Below are 16,548 nucleotides of genomic sequence, written 5' to 3' on the forward strand. Positions count from 1 at the left end.
AAGTAATAGCTGGAATACCAGTTTGATCTGAATGTTGAGTGGCAATGCAGTCTCTATATCAGGCCAGCAGAGAAGGTATATCACATATCTGCTGTTACAAGTACATGAATTAGGAGTACATTTAGGGCTCGTTCACACTTGGCTGTTTTACCAACGCTTGCCAAACGCCCCTATAGCGTTTGGCAAGCGTTGGTCCGGCGTTTGCGGAGCGTTTTTTAACGCTCGGCAAACGCTCAGCAAACTCCTCATGCGCGGTTTAGCTGCAGTTGCTAGGCATTTGCCGAGCGCTAATAACGCCCCACAAACGCCTATAATGCAGTTTGAGTGGTGTTACCGCTCCGCAAACGCCCCGAAACCGCGTCGCAACCGCACCGCAAATGCTGGCCGGGCGTTTGCGGAGCGGTACCATAGACGAGAATAGGAGGCTTCAACGCCTCCTGACTCGACCAGAGGCGTCTGTTTTGCCGCGACGCAACGCAAACGCTCCCGTTAAAACAGCACCATGTGCTGTAATGTGCAGAATTGGCAGAGGCGTTTGGGAAGCAGTAAAAACGCTTCCCAAACACCTCTCTGCCGCCTGCACACAACGCTAGTGTGAACGTAGCCTAAGAGTACTGAGGCTTCAGCTGTTCCTCAAACTGATATCAGTGAGCTTTCTTACTAAGGTATTGTTCAAACTGGATTAATTCAGATCTACTATGGTCACCTGAACTAACGTCAAATTGGCCACTATGAATCACAGTGCTCTGTCATCCTTTACTATATTTAATATTTTTATATTCAAGGCACTGACATACCAATTGTTATTCCATTTATGAGCAAATTCCACAAGTAACGTGAGTTGGATAACCAAGAAGAAAACGGCAAATATTGCACCAATATAGCGCCACACTGCAAAAAAACAAAAAAACATTATTTAATACCATAGAACGATTCATACAACCACTTACCGAATTCTATATTAATAAAACAAGATTAAGTTTTTATCCACCTGTGACAATACTGACATTAAAATCAAACAGTTGCCATTTCATATATCTGCAAAACTAGTATACAAGACAGGAAAACAGACAGGAAGTCAGCTGTGTGCTGAAAAACCTTTACCCTGAGAAATCCCCTGGTGGGACCAGACCATAAATATGTTTTCACATACATTTGTAAATCCCAGTCTTCTTAGGTGTAACCTAATAGGTTAATAAACATTCATTACAGTTTCTAAACACCTTTAAAGCTGAACTTCACTCTCTCAATCAACAATTTGAATTCTTATGTGGCTAGCATTAGTAAATAGATAGGAATGTATATCGTATTTACTTATTTTATTCTTTTACATTTCTTCAGGTACCTCCTGGTTTCTGGCCTAGACCGTAATGATGTCATACATCCCAGGAGTCTCCAGGAGGGGAGGAAGGGCTTTTTTTTTAGCTAAGCACACACTCTTGCCTGAGTGCCTGAGCTAAGGGTAGGGGGACTCCAGGAAATAAATTCTACGTAAATCATCTGCCCTTACTCAAAATGGCCACAGCCAAAAATGCTAACTAGGGAGTTATTTTCAAAGTCGTTTCTCAGCAAAATAAAGCATGGAGGCATGGATGGATGGGGGGTCTTTGCTCTGAATATTTTAAAATAAATTAGAAAATGTTTTTAGTTTGTGGTGCTCAGATGCAGTGTAGTTCATCTTTAATAATGAGTATCAATAAACATGTAAAGGTTCAGGAACAGAGATGAAAGGTCATATAGGAGAATGGGGGGGGGGGGGGGGGCAACATTTCCAAACAGACACATGGCTTTCCATCTAAGTAGTTTTGGATAGAGTGGGGAAGGGTTAGAATCCCTATCAGGTTGCTAATTGCTGTCTGTGTCCCAATGGTAGATTTTCTCTCATCTCCTGTAGAGAAGCTGTAACAGGAAATAAGAGGAAATCTCCTCAAAGTAACATTTGTCCACCTTAGAACTAGCCCTGTGCACAAATTTTTTTTTTATATATATCTGTGTAAAAGTTGTAGGCATGTGTGAAGAAATGCTGTAAAATAAGTGTGTGTGTGTTTATAATCCAATTTCAATACTCAGGGAACGGCACACATAAATTGTTCAGGTGCACAAGCAGCAAGACCCACCCCACAGTCCAATTTATATAATATATATAAAATTCGGACAAATCACAATCAGTGTTTCATCATCAGGCAAGTTTTTGAACATCATGTCCTTCCTCAGGCTGGGAATACTACCTATTGAAATCACAGAATCTCAGCCAGATACTTAGCAATTGATCATTAGTCACAATATCGAACAAATATGCATGGCCCTAACCCTATCTCTGGAACTCAATCTATGCATGCGTGTTCAATGTTCTGACTATTGACCAATTGCTGAGCATCTGGCTCCTTGTAGCAATAATGTTGAGATTGTTTGCTTGAACATAAACTTTAATTCTATATTTATTATGAATATTATTCAGTTAAAAAAAAAGAAAGAAAAAGAATTGGAGTGCTGCAGCCTTTAAAAAAAAATTATATATATATATATATATATATATATATATATATATATATATATATATATATATATATACATATAATTATATTATACACACACACACTTGAAAAAGAACCCTTTTGTTGTTCAAAATGTAGTTTTTAGATTTTGTATTACCGCTACCGAAAGCGCAATGCTAGTGCAGTTGATTTTACAGCTAAAATCCCTGGTGTGGGTTATGTTTTGTAAATGTAGATTTTGAACACCGTAGTGAGGCGGTGACAATTGCAGGGAACAACAGGACATGGGTACTTGCTTTGTTGGGATTTCCTAAAATGGTCATTAGAGTATTGCAATAAGCTGCATGATAAATATATATATACAGGTGAAACTCAAAAAATTAGACGATCGTGCAAACGTTCATTTATTTCAGTAATGCAACTTAAAAGGTGAAACTAATATATGAGATAGACTCATTACATGCAAAGCAAGATAGTTCAAGCCGTGATTTGTCATCATTGTGATGATTATGGCTTACAGCTCATGAAAAACCCAAATCAACAAACTCAGAAAATTATAATATTGTGAAAAGGTGCAATATTCTCGGCTCAAAGTGTCCCACTCTAATCAGCTAATTAAGCCAAACCACCTGCAAAGAGTTCCTGAGCCTTTAAATGGTCTCTCAGTCTGGTTCAGTAGGAATCACAATCATGGGAAAGACTGCTGACAGTTGTGCAGAAAACCATCATTGACACCCTCCATAAGGAGGGAAAGTCTCAAAAAGGTAATTGCAAAAGAAGTTGGATGTTCCTAAAGTGCTGTATCAAAGCACATTAATAGAAAGTTATGTGGAAGGGAAAAGTGTGGAAGAAAAAGGTGCACAAGCAGCAGGGATGACCGCAGCCTGGAGAGGATTGTCAGGAAAAGGCCATTCAAAAGTGTTGGGGATTTTCACAAGGAGTGTACTCAGGCTGGAGTCAGTGCATCAAGAGCCACCACACACAGATGGATCCTGGACATGGGCTTCAAATGTTATATTCCTCTTGTCAAGCCGCTCCTGAGCAACAAACAACATCAGAAGCATCTTACCTGGGCTAAAGAAAAAAAGACCTGGTCTGTTGCTCAGTGGTCCAAAGTCCTCTTTTCTGATGAGAGCAACTTTTGCATCTCATTTGGAAACCAAGGACCCAGAGTATGGAGGAAGAATGGAGAGGCACACACTGCAAGATGCTTGAAGTCCAGTGTGAAGTTTCCACAGTCTGTGTTGATTTGGGGAGCTATGTCATCTGCTGGTGTTGGTCCACTGTGCTTCATTAAGTCCAGGGTCAACGCAGCCGTCTACCAGGAGATTTTGGAGCACTTCATGCTTCCTTCCGCAGACAAGCTTTATGGGGATGCTGACTTCATTTTCCAGCAGGACTTGGCACCTGCCAACACTGCCAAAAGCACCAAAACCTGGTTCAAAGACTGTGGGATTACTGTGCTTGATTGGCCAGCAAACTCGCCTGACCTGAACCCCAGAGAGAATCTATGGGGCATTGCCAAGAGAAAGATGAGAAACATCAGACCAAACAATGCAGAAGAGCTGAAGGCCGCTATTGAAGCATCCTGGTCTTCCATAACACCTCAGCAGTGCCACAGGCTGATAGCTTCCATGCCACGCCACATTGAGGCAGGAATTGCTGCAAAAGGGGCCCAAACCAAGTACTGAGTACATATGCATGCTTCTACTTTTCAGAGGTCCGATATTGTTCTATGTACAATCCTTGTTTTATTGATTGCATGTAATATTCTAATTTTCTGAGTTTGTGGATTTGGGGTTTTCATGAGCTGTAAGCCATAATCATCACAAGTAAACGGCTTGAACTACCTTGCTTTGCATTGTAATGAGTCTGTCTCATATATTAGTTTCACCTTTTAAGTTGCATTACTGAAATAAATGAACTTTTGCACGGTATTCTAAATTTTTGAGTTTCACCTGTGTGTGTGTGTGTATATATATATATATATATAAAAATGGTGGGTCATGTATTCTTCTGTTCAGATGCAGGATTAGCTGGAAAAGCTTGAGGTTCAGAAATGTAACCTGGGGACCTCTTCGTCTTTATTCATCTTAGCGCCTCACTCCATTCCTCCTGTCCTGCTGATAACACTTGGCAGACTATTCCCTTTTCTAGGCGCTATCACAGCAGGTTCTGAATATACATCCATTGTGTTTGGTTCCTCTGGTAAGACAGGATGTAAATCACTCACACACTGTTTTATAGAGGACTGGGTTCTTAACTTAAACCTACATTGTAATTATTATGTAGACTGCCATTGCATACCTTCTTTGCAAACGGTTTGCCTTGATTCAATATAGTCACAGACCCAAGACAGGTATGTAGCCAGCAAAGTCTGGATTTGTGATTGGCAACTCAAAGTTTAATCCACAGGATCAAGGCAACAGCTAAGTAACTAGCATTTTCAGGAGCAGGGGTTTGAAAAGGTAGCCCTGTGTATTTTTTGCAGCGCAGGATTCCTTTAAAGCTGAAAGTAAAATTCTCCCTTGAAGCAGGGCTCATTAGTTAAGTAGCCCATAGATTATGCAATTTTTCTATGGTGGAAGGAAAGAAAATTGCTTGATTCCCCCATCTACACAGTCAGTGTGGATGAGGGAATCGCTCCCGCAGTGCTATTGTGTTCTGCTGGTGGGAAGCCTTCCCCACTGGCATAACACAATGATTATTGGCCATCAGTTAACACATGACAAAAAAATCTGACAGGATGGCTGTACTGTAGTTCATGGATGGATGACAGAAATTGTATCTCAATGGGAAACTACTATGGGTTTTGGTTAATTTTTTTTTTAGGTTTTTTGATGCAAGTTTGAACTACGGTAAAAAAGTTTGCTGAACAATCTGGATTTTGAAGAGACCTCAGCTGTAGCCTCTCCCTTTGAGTACTGTTTCCCTTTAACTGAAACCGGATATTGCACCTTGCAGAACAGAAAAGGATGGTTGGTTAGTCAGACCAAAATGATCAGCTGAGCATGAAATTTGAGCTTCAGCTACTCAGCACCATAAACAACAGACTTTTTTTTTTTTTTAACTAAAGCATTAATTTTGTTGCACAGGCTTAATGTTGCAACAAAAACCTGTCGTGGAAAAAGAATGATTATTCATTTTTATATTTAGAACTAAATTAGAAAACTTAAAGTATACAAAGAGGTATACGAACACTTTCAATGAAAACTTAGTTCTCTTGTCTGCCAAATGTCAAAATGTTCTGTCCTGATTTCAGGGAATAAGTACAGTGTCAGACAGCTGATCAGTACATTTTGCACCTCATGTTGTCTGTGACAACATCACTTCATCAGATTTAAGAATAAATGAGGAACTGAAATGCTTACACACACCAGAAAGAAACCACAACGCAACAATCACGAACAACAAAAATAGAAACACAGCTACACTGACACACCAACTGACAAAACTGAAGTTCATGACTCTGACATTTGCAAACATTTGATTGAGGGACTTTAGACTTTAAAGTGGTTGTAAACATGAGGCATGAAATATGAACAAAACATATCCTTTTATACTTTGTACTTGTCTCTATGAGGAGCACCAAGTGTCATTTCTGTCTGCTGCTTCGTTCCTCCGATATCTGCATGAGTCACTTCTGACAGAAAAAGAAAAATGGTGACGGGGAGGGACCTCCAGCAGATTGACAGCCTCAGTTTTGTTCCTGTGAACTGTTTGAAGGTGGGTGTGTCCTGTCCCTCCAATCAGCTCCCAAAGCTCTCCTCACTGAGCTCCTCAGTATGCGATTTCAGCTGTCCACCCCCGGATTTTTGGAAGCTCAGACAAGCTGTATACATTCGGCACTTTGGACGGATGTAGAGTAAAGAAGAATACAGATAAGCCGATACAACTTATGTAGGAGGATGTGTTTCATCTCCGTGTATCACCTGAGGCCATTAACTTCACTGGATAAAGTTTGAAGTTTAAAATAAAAAAAACCCTAATTTCATTGTAATTGATCACTGAAAAAAAGTGTAAACCACAGATGTAGCATGTAGAAGCAATCATCATTCCGTGATCAGGTGGGATTATTCAGTAAATAAACATACTAATTCTAATGGTCCAGTTCACATCATGAGAAGGCATTCATTACATTTGTTCAGCAGCTTCCAGGGTCTATACCAGGGTGTTCTCACTCCTTCCAGCAAGATAATGGGAAATGCAGAGACGTCCAAAGCTCAGAAGCTAATGCACTGCGCTGGACCCATCTTCTTGTGAGATTCAGGCTTCTTGCCATTTCTCAGTGTCTTGTTGGACAAAGCGTAACATCACCACCTGCAGTACAGAAGCTAGGGGTAAGGTAAGTAGGTTTATTAACTTTTTTCCCTACAGATTTTAATTTTTTTCTTCCTAATTTAATGCAGAATTTTGGCATAGGAAAGTCCAAAGTAAATAAGCAAACCATGCTTGTATTGCAAGGTTGACTTTTACCTAAAGAAGACTTACCAGTGGCAACAATTCTATTCTTCAAACAGTAAAGTAGAGATGAAGTCAGCTGACACTAGAAAATGATCTTACTGGGCAAAACACAGTTCCACATTAAAGACCCCTTCACATTAAAAAAAGAATTGCGGTAAAAACGCACATGTGGTTTTAATGTGCTTTTGGTACATTTTCTGGTTCCCTGACTCCCTGCGTGCACCTTTGAAGGATGGACATGAGACTCAAAAAGCACACCAAAAAGGTATCCGTAGTGCGTTTTTGATGCGTTTTCAATTCTCTCTATGTAGAGGTGCACTTTTTATACATGCACCAAAAAAGCAGAATGCAGGACTTTTAAAAAAGCACCACACCCCCCGTGCATTTGTATGAAGAGTTCCACAGAATTTAAAGGGTCCTAAAGCTGAAAGTAGTTCAAAAGGCAAAATATTTTTTATTTTAATGCATTCCCTGCATTAAAGGTAAAAAACATTCCACTATCACTTTTTTCCCATAGGCTCCTGCTGCTGTGAGTCAAATTCTGTGAGGTTGGAGCAGGAGGGCATGGCTGAGCTGCGCTGTGTGTGTCTATGAATGCACACTGCCTGACTCAGGAGTGCACCCACATGGATGCCCCTGTAGCACACAGCTTGCTGACCTCTTATTTTAATAAAAAAAAAAAAAAAAAAAACTTTGGCTTTAGAATCATTTGAAGTTTAAAGTGATATTAAAGGCCAAATTCATTAAAATAAAAAGGTTATACTTACTTTCTCTGTGCAGCGATATTGCACAGAGTGATCCCTTACCTCTTCTTGGTGGTCCCCTGCCAGCACGGTCCACTCCTTCTTCCCCGAGTGCCCCCTTAGCAAGCTGTGTGCTATGGGGGCACTTGTGTGCACATTCTAGATCAAGGCTTTTTGCACCCATAGACACACACAGCGCAGGTAAATCATACCCCTGGTTCCTCCTCACATGAGCTTGACTGACAGCAGCAGGAGGAGTGTCTCCTATGAGACCAGTAAGTGAGGAGTGTGATGCTGCAGCTAGGACAGAGCTAGATTGGTGAGAGGAGTCAGGTACGTGTTTAAGGACAGGGGGTGGGAAAGATTGTAGTGAGTTTTTATCTTAATGCAGAGCATATACTAATGTAAAAAAAAATGTAGACATTAGAATCTGCTTTTATTTTACTTTTGCATTCATGAAGGTAAGGCTGAAGTTCAGCTTTAAACATGAGCTGTTTAGAAATATGTTTTAGGGCTTTTACTGGGGCTAAAAATTAGCAACCTATACAGTAAAAATCTAGTCCACAAAAATGAAATTATGAAATGTGTTCATTCCCTAAATCTGCTGCATGGCCTGTATTTTACTATACAAAATGCTGTAGTATTTTTGCACTATACATAAAGTGATATTAAATGCTTAATTTTAAAAAAATAAATTTATACTTACATTCTCTGTGAAAAGAGTTTCGCATGGAGAAGCCTTGATCCTCATCTTCTCAGGTCCCCTACCGGCACTCTGGGCTCCTTCCCCTTGCCAAGTGCCCCCATAGTAGGCTGCTTGCTATGGGGGCACTCGTGGATGCTCACTCCTCAGCGCTGCTCTGTGTATCCATAAGACACAAAGAATGGGGTTTTGCCTCACACGGTTCCTTCCTCAATGGATGTGACTGACAGCAGCGGGAGCCAATGAGAGGGAGACCCAGGAGAGAAGACGCTCTTGTGCTCACTGATGGATCAGGCTCGAACTCAGGTAATTATTAGGGGGAGCTGCACACTGAGCTTTTTTTACCTTCATGCATAGAGGCAGCTTTACAACCATTAATTTTCAGGAGAACCAATAAGATCTTTTGTGATTCCTACACAATTTAGCACACTTGAATTTACCACACCCGTCCAACGGGCAGCAGATTTTTAATTAAGTGCAATACAAATACAATAAAAGACAAAATTACCTAGAAGGAATGTATCTTGATCAGGTAGGAAGAAGGCTCCAGAACACATTGCTACAAGAATCAGAAACTTGACAAACCAGAATCTGCAAAGGAAATATATAGCTGCATAAACATACCATCTCAGGGTCAATAAACAAATAAAAATGCTGCATTTTCAGCTTACGCAACTCCTCCAGTATTGGGTCCACTGGGCTTTGTCAATAAAGTTTTTTATCCTGCCACTTGTCAGCATCAATTACAGATGAATGAAAATACTGTTCATACATGATCACATCATGGTAAAGGGTTTGTCTACTTAAAACAGATACCTCTGTTCTTGGTGGATGTTCTATAGTTACACCACATAAGCATTTCTTCAATCTCTCGAGAAGTCTATTGGTGAGATCTCATCTTTTCAGTTGCTGGGTTTGCACTGCAGCCATTATGAAGTGCTCCCACATTATAGGGAGATCACAATCTACCTGTCGGATTTATTTAATATTATAGAGGAAGTGCAGAAACACACAAGGTGAACAATGGACATCCAGGTAGAGAGAGTTGGGAATTATAGCCAGGAGATCTCACTGCTGGAGTATCTGAGACATACAAGAAGTCAGGGGCTGATAAAGTCCACTAAGCTCCATCTATAATATAATCTTCAAGTTTTGTTTTTTTTTAGTAGACTGACCTTTTAGGCCTCATGCACACTGGGTTTTTAGCCCCAGTGCCCAAGACTCCAGAAAGTCTGGAGACCTTTTCTGCAGCTGGAGGGCACAGGCACATCATCCACACCCACTGCTGGCAGCCTGTCAAACTCTATGAGAATCTCGGCTGGGCAGAATGGTGTGTAGCAGTATATACACTTGGGGTAGTATGTTCCCAAGAAATAACGCCTGGACCATAAGCAGTCTGAGTTCTGGGCTCATACGAAACATACAGTTAGGTCCATATATATTTGGACACAGGCACAATTTTCATATATTTGGCTCTGTATGCCACAACAAAACAATCCAAATGAATTTGAAGTGCAGACTTTCAGCTTTAAATCAAGGAGCTGAACATAAATATCAAGTACAAATTTTAGGAACTGCAACCATTTTCAGGGGCTCAAATGTAAATAGGACCAATGAATATAATCAAAAATAAAATGTTCATTTTTAATATTTTGTTGAGAATCCTTTACTGACAATGACTGCCTGAAGTCTGGAACCCATGGACATTACCAAAGACTGGGTTTCCTCCTTTCTGATTCTTTAACTGCAGCAGTCTACAGTTATTTCTGTCTTTAGTTTTGCCTTCAGCAAGTGAAATGCATGCTCAATTGGGTTGAGATCAGGTGATTGACTCGAACATTGCAGAATATTCCACTTCTTTTCCTTCTAAAGCTCCTGTGTTGATTTTGCAGTGTGTTTTGGATCATTGTCCATCTGTACTGTGAAGTGCTGTCCAATCAGCTTTGCTGCATTTGGCTGAATCTGAGCTGACAGTATCTCTCTAAACACTGCAGAATTCATCCGGCTGCTTCTGTCTTCTGTCACATCATCAATAAACACCAATGACCCAGTGCCACTGGAAGCCATACATGCCCATGCCATCACACTGCCTCCACCATGTTTTACAGATTACATTGTGTGCCTTTGATCATGAGCTGTTCCAAGCCTTCTCCACACTTTTTTCTTCCTGTCTTTCTTGTACAGATAAACCTTAGTTTCAGCTTTCCAAAGAATGCTTTTCCAGAACTGGTCTGGCTTTTTTAGATGTTTTTTGGAAAAGTCTAATCTGGCTTTTCTATTCTTCAGGCTTATGAATGGTTTGCACCTTGAGGTGAACCCTCTGTATTTGCTCTCGTGAAGTCTTCTCTTGAGAGTGTCCTTCCACTTGTCTGGATGTTGTGAATGGGTTTTTCTTTACCATAGAGAGGATCCTGCGGTCATCCACCACTGTTGTCTTCTGTGGACGTCCATGCCTTTTTATGTTGCTCACCAGTGCTTTCTTCTTTCCTCAGAATGTACCAAACTGTTGATTTGGCCACTCCTAATGTTGCTGCTATTTCTCTGATGGATTTGTTTCGTTTTTGAAGCTTTACATTGGCCTGTTTCACTTGCATGGACAGCTCCTTTGAATGCATGATGTAAGTTCACAGCAATAAGTTCCAAATGCAAATACCACACTTAGAATCAACTCTAGACCTTTTACCTGCTTAATTGATGAAGAAATAACGAAGGAGTAGCCCACACGTGGCCATGAAACAACTTTCGATTCAACTGTCCAATTACTTTTGGTCCATTCAAAAAGGGGTGATGGCTATTCTTAAGAGCTGTAATTCCTAAACCCTTCCTCCAATTTGGATGTACATACCCTAAATTAAACCTGAGAGTGTGCACTTTCTGCCGATATCCATGATAAAACTATAGCTTGAATATGTTTTGGTAAATACCTGACAAAAAAAAAACTAAAATTGTGCCTGTGTCCAAATATATATGGACCTAACTAAGTACTGCTGTGTGCACCGTGCAGCCCTATCCAGTTGCAGAAGCTGCCAGAATCTCAGAGTTTGACAGGCTGTAAGCAGCAGGGCTAAATATTTGTCTGTACCCTCCAGCCGCAACTAAACACCCAGTGTATATGAGGCTTTAAAGAACTAAAAATACTACTTGTATCTCCATTCAAGTTGGCCTACCATTACACCAAAGGTTATGCCCTCTAGTCTATCACGATGCAGCTTCTAGACTCACTTACCTTATAACCAGTCTGCTGCTGTCTCCCCTCCCTGCCAATCCTTCTACCAGCTTCTGTCCGTACAAAGTATAAAGTTCAAAATGCTAACAACAACATACAAAGCCATCCAAAACTCTACTCCAACTACATCACCAACCTCATCTCAAAATATAAAACAGTCAACTTCACTCCTCCCAAGATCTTCTGCTCTCTAGCTTCCTTGCCACCTCTTCCCTTGCTCACCTTCAGGACTTCTACAGAAGCTCTCCCATCCTCTGAAACTCCTTAGTCTAGTCTAATTGACTCGACTATCTCCTACTCTGTCCACCTTTAGGAAATCTCTGAAAACATATCTCTTCAGGGAAGCCTATCGTTCCTATGCCTACAAAACTGAACTTCTAACTTCTCCTTCAGCTCACCCATCACAGTTATTACCTTTTATACCACCTTCCCTTATCTTTTAGACTGCAAGCTCCCACAAGTAGGACTCACTTAATCTTTTGTAAAGTGCTGCACAAACTGTTGGCAATATAAAAATCATGTATAATAATAATCTAAAAAGGCCTCTCAACATAAGATGCTCAATATTTTACAATAAGCTAAACCCCCTCAGTGATATAAGCCTCTTTTTGAAATCTCCATATTGCTTTCGCATTGACAACTTTTTTTAATCTGTGGTCAATCCTCCTCTTCAGCATGGTACAGTTAAGAAAAATTTAAGTAAATGAGTGAGATCCCATGGCTTTGTACTATGGTATGTGTAAGCACCAAACGACCAAAAACAACACTGGGAAATATTGCTCGTGCATTAGACTCGTGAACAAGCAGACGTGGGCTTTTAATGGAGAGTGGCTTCCTGCTTTTCTTTTTCATTTTCTAGGAGTACCAACTACAACAATGTAATAATGATATGGCCACAGAAACTAACATTTTTATTGGTGTCAAAAGCTGAAGGAAGTCAAATATTTTCAGCTATTTTTTTTACAGACAGTTTTGTGCAATCTTAACACTAAGAGGTGCACATATGTTCTTACCCATTGTGGACGGCAGCTCGACAGCCTCTGCTGTTTTTGATGTTTATACTCACGATAAAGAGTATAAAGAAGAAACAAGCCATCCCGAAACACACTCTGTACACAGCCGAATATCCAACTAGCTTCTCACAATTATCCCCGGCCTTCAGCTGCTCACAGATATCTCCATAAAATGGAATCTAATACAGAAAACATCGGTGTCAGAGACAAAACAGCAATCAGCACTTACAAAATATGAATGTATTTTCCGGTTCAGTACATTTTATTGAAAAAGTTTACAATATAGTAATTTATATACAAAGTAGTGACAATTGTTATAAAAAGACAGGATTGAGAATTAATCTCAGATTAGTATTGGGATCAAAGTAAACCCAATGGCTGACCCTCAGGACCACAGCCAACTAGGTGGATTTCTGTTGATGGTTATGAACATCAGTTATTAGGTAGAACAAGAGGAGGTGAGCTAAGCTCACTGAGGTGTATCCAGATAAGTACTGTCAGCTCAGCGTTGAGAGAAAAAAAGAGGTTTAAATGCCGTAAACGCAGAAGACTAGGGGCTTGGGCAGATTTCTGTTGATGGCTACAAATATCAATTATTAGATATAGTAAGTTGATGTAGGCCAACCTTGCTGAGGTGAATCCAAATATGGACTCTCTTGATTTGATATAAATGTATTTCAACTAATACAGGGTTAATGGAGTCCAGCACATCCAACATCACCTGGTGGCTTTCTAGACCCTCATGGAATGGTCCACACCTTGTCCACTGTAAGGTTTCTCATCCCCACTGCTCTGGTGTCTTCAACACTGCTTTGGTGTTGGCCACATCCCTGCCACAACTAAAGCCAGCCAGACACAGTTCTTGGCCAGTTTATCAGGGACCAGCCGAGATTCAGTCTATCTATGGGCAGGCTGTTTGAACCAAAGCTGATCCATTGTTCAACTTGTGTACAACCAGCCTGTTGGATTTTTAGCATGCGATTACTGCCTGTGGCTACAGCCCACAACAGTAATCATTGTGTTCTGCCGGCAGGGGAAGCTTCCCGTGCTCCCTCACTAGCAGAACACAAAAGCGCTGCAGGAGGTATTCCCCCATCAACACTGACTGTGTTGATGGGAGAATGAAGTGATTTGCTTTCCTTCCACCCCTGGTGGAAGGAAAGAAAAATTGATTCATGTATGGCTTGTCTTAAATCCTCATAGGAAATTCTGCTGAAGGGTAATAGTACACGGTTATATACTGTGCAGCATTTCTCTTCCTGTGATCATTTCAGCATAACCATTGATGAAAATCAATATGATGAAATAACCTTGTTTAACTGTAAAATCGTGTATAGCAGCTTAGATCAGATGCAAAAGGAGATCAATCCTTGAATTAAGATAATAAAATTGCAGCCTTTATAGGTCTTCATGAATTTTGAAAAAAGTGCACTTTTTATTATTATAATCCCTCATTCAGCTCTCAGATAATAAAATTGAAGGGTACTTGTTTCAGGAAAGTATTGTGAAGCTTATATCAAATAAATAATCAGTCACGCCTGAGGAATTACAAAGAAAGAAATTCCCAGCTGCTGGATGATCAATGCACACTATACCCCCTGGGTAGACAAAATCTATATTATAGTAATACCAGCGCTTCTAGTACTGTCCACAAATTTTAAAAGTTAATTTCCACAGTCACGGGAAAAATTCCATGCTGAATGTATTATATTCTCCTCATACTCTCACCAGATGATGAAGCTAATCAAGCCCTTCAGTCCATACACTTGTGTTTTCTCTTATATGCAGATATCCAAATTGACTCCAACGTGTCCCTCTCCCATCATGTGAACAATATATAAAATCGCATAGGAGTATAATCTCCTCTAGTAAATTAACTAATAAAACCAAATAATCATGCTCACATAAAAATTATATTAATGTGCCAAACACTCCACCATGTGAAAAAACTCTGGTGTCCACCACCGCTACCTTTACCCTCAGTCCAAACAATTCTTACATTTATGCATATTATCCTTCTACTGTTCTTCACGTGTTGGTCTCCTCACCACATGGACTCCCAAAAAGAAAAATACCCATATAGTGTAGTAATTTATATCAATAAAAAAGTGCCTCTACCTAAATACCCTCACATTTATATGTGATTCAATCACCCAAAAACTGTACCATCCACCTGGTGCGCCACACTCCTCACCCTTTAGACCATGCACCTTACCAAATTCACATGAAACCCAGCATGTATGAGCTCCAAAGATTGCCCTCTTTAAGCCAACACCATCTCATTTCCGCAGTGTATCCATATATTTAGAAGCCATGTGAATTCAAATAGAATACAACATAGTGTAGCACTATCTAAAAGTTAAATTCTTTATTTCTTAAAAAACCCTCTTACAATGTGAAGATGAATGCTAGCAAACAAGACCTTTCCAAAGATGGGCACTGCTAAAATTCTGGTTTACGGCTGACGTCATCCTCTGACACGTTTCATCGGATTGACGTCCTCATCATTTGAGGAAGTTGATCTGATGAAACGTATCAAAAATTATGTCAGATGTAAACCGGAAGTTTAGCAGCGGCAATCTTAGACAATTTGTGGACAGTACTAGAAGCACTGGTATCCATATAATATAGTTTGAAGCTTGCTAATTTTTTGTAAGTGCTTGCTGAATCTGATGCCCTTCAGAATAGCAGTTAGAAGATAGGAACAAGAGCACTGAAGGTATTTAGAGGAACATGGAGTCTGCCATGGTATACCACTCTTTCTGAGCTATGCTTGTTGTAGGTCATTGACTAAGAAAGAATGATGTAAAGAGAAGTAAGGCAACTGGCATTTTCAGCAAAGGGTCAGCAATGCCAACTTACATAATGTATGTCCCCTGTGTAAGTTTCCTTTACAAATCTGCATGTACAGGTGAAACTCGAAAAATTAGAATATTGTGCAAAAGTTCATTTATTTCAGTAACGCAACTTAAAAAGTGAAACTAATATATGAGATAGACTCATTACATGCAAAGCAAGATAGTTCAAGCCGTGATTTGTCATAATTGTGATGATTATGGCTTACAGCTCATGAAAACCCCAAATCCACAATCTCAGAAAATTGGAACATTACATGCAATCAATAAAACAAAGATTGTACATAGAACAATATCGGACCTCTGAAAAGTATAAGCATGCATATGTACTCAGTACTTGGTTTGGGCCCCTTTTGCAGCAATTACTGCCTCAATGCGGCGTGGCATGGAAGCTATCAGCCTGTGGCACTGCTGAGGTGTTATGGAAGACCAGGATGCTTCAATAGCGGCCTTCAGCTCTTCTGCATTGTTCGGTCTCATGTCTCATCTTTCTCTTGGCAATGCCCCATAGATTCTCTATGGGGTTCAGGTCAGGCGAGTTTGCTGGCCAATCAAACACAGTAACCCCACGGTCATTGAACCAGGTTTTGGTGCTTTTGGCAGTGTGGGCAGGTGCCAAGTCCTGCTGGAAAATGAAGTCAGCATCCCCATAAAGCTTGTCTGCGGAAGGAAGCATGAAGTGCTCCAAAATCGTTGTTTGTTGTTCAGGAGCGGCTTGACAAGAGGAATACGACATTTGAAGCCCATGTCCAGGATCCGTTTGTGTGCGGTCGCTCTTGATGCACTGACTCCAGCCTCAGTCCACTCCTTGTGAAAGTCCCCAACACTTTTGAATGGCCTTTTCCTGACAATCCTCTCTAGGCTGCGGTCATCCCTGCTGCTTGTGAGCCTTTTTCTTCCACACTTTTCCCTTCCACATAACTTTCTATTAATGTGCTTTGATACAGCACTTTGGGAACATCCAACTTCTTTTGCAATTACCTTTTGAGGCTTTCTCTCCTTGTGGAGGGTGTCAATGATGGTTTTCTGCACAACTGTCAGGTCAGCAG

General features: G+C 40.4%; 1 protein-coding gene across 1 annotated transcript in view; it reads right to left on the reverse strand.

Moving 5' to 3' along the window:
* The window catches only part of SERINC5 (serine incorporator 5), a 112,987-nt gene that overhangs the window by 28,106 nt on the left and 68,333 nt on the right, over positions 1-16,548 (reverse strand). The window contains exons 3-5 of the mRNA XM_089658377.1: positions 12,645-12,823; positions 8,914-8,996; positions 798-891 (exon numbers count right to left, since the gene is read on the reverse strand). Coding sequence (XP_089514503.1) covers positions 798-891; positions 8,914-8,996; positions 12,645-12,823 — 356 coding nt within the window. The remainder of the gene's footprint in view (positions 1-797; positions 892-8,913; positions 8,997-12,644; positions 12,824-16,548) is intronic.

Source organism: Staurois parvus, unplaced genomic scaffold (genome assembly GCF_062004578.1).
Source record: "Staurois parvus isolate SC_StPar_1 unplaced genomic scaffold, SC_StPar_1.0 ptg001065l, whole genome shotgun sequence".
In the NCBI taxonomy this organism is placed as follows: Eukaryota; Metazoa; Chordata; class Amphibia; order Anura; family Ranidae; genus Staurois; species Staurois parvus.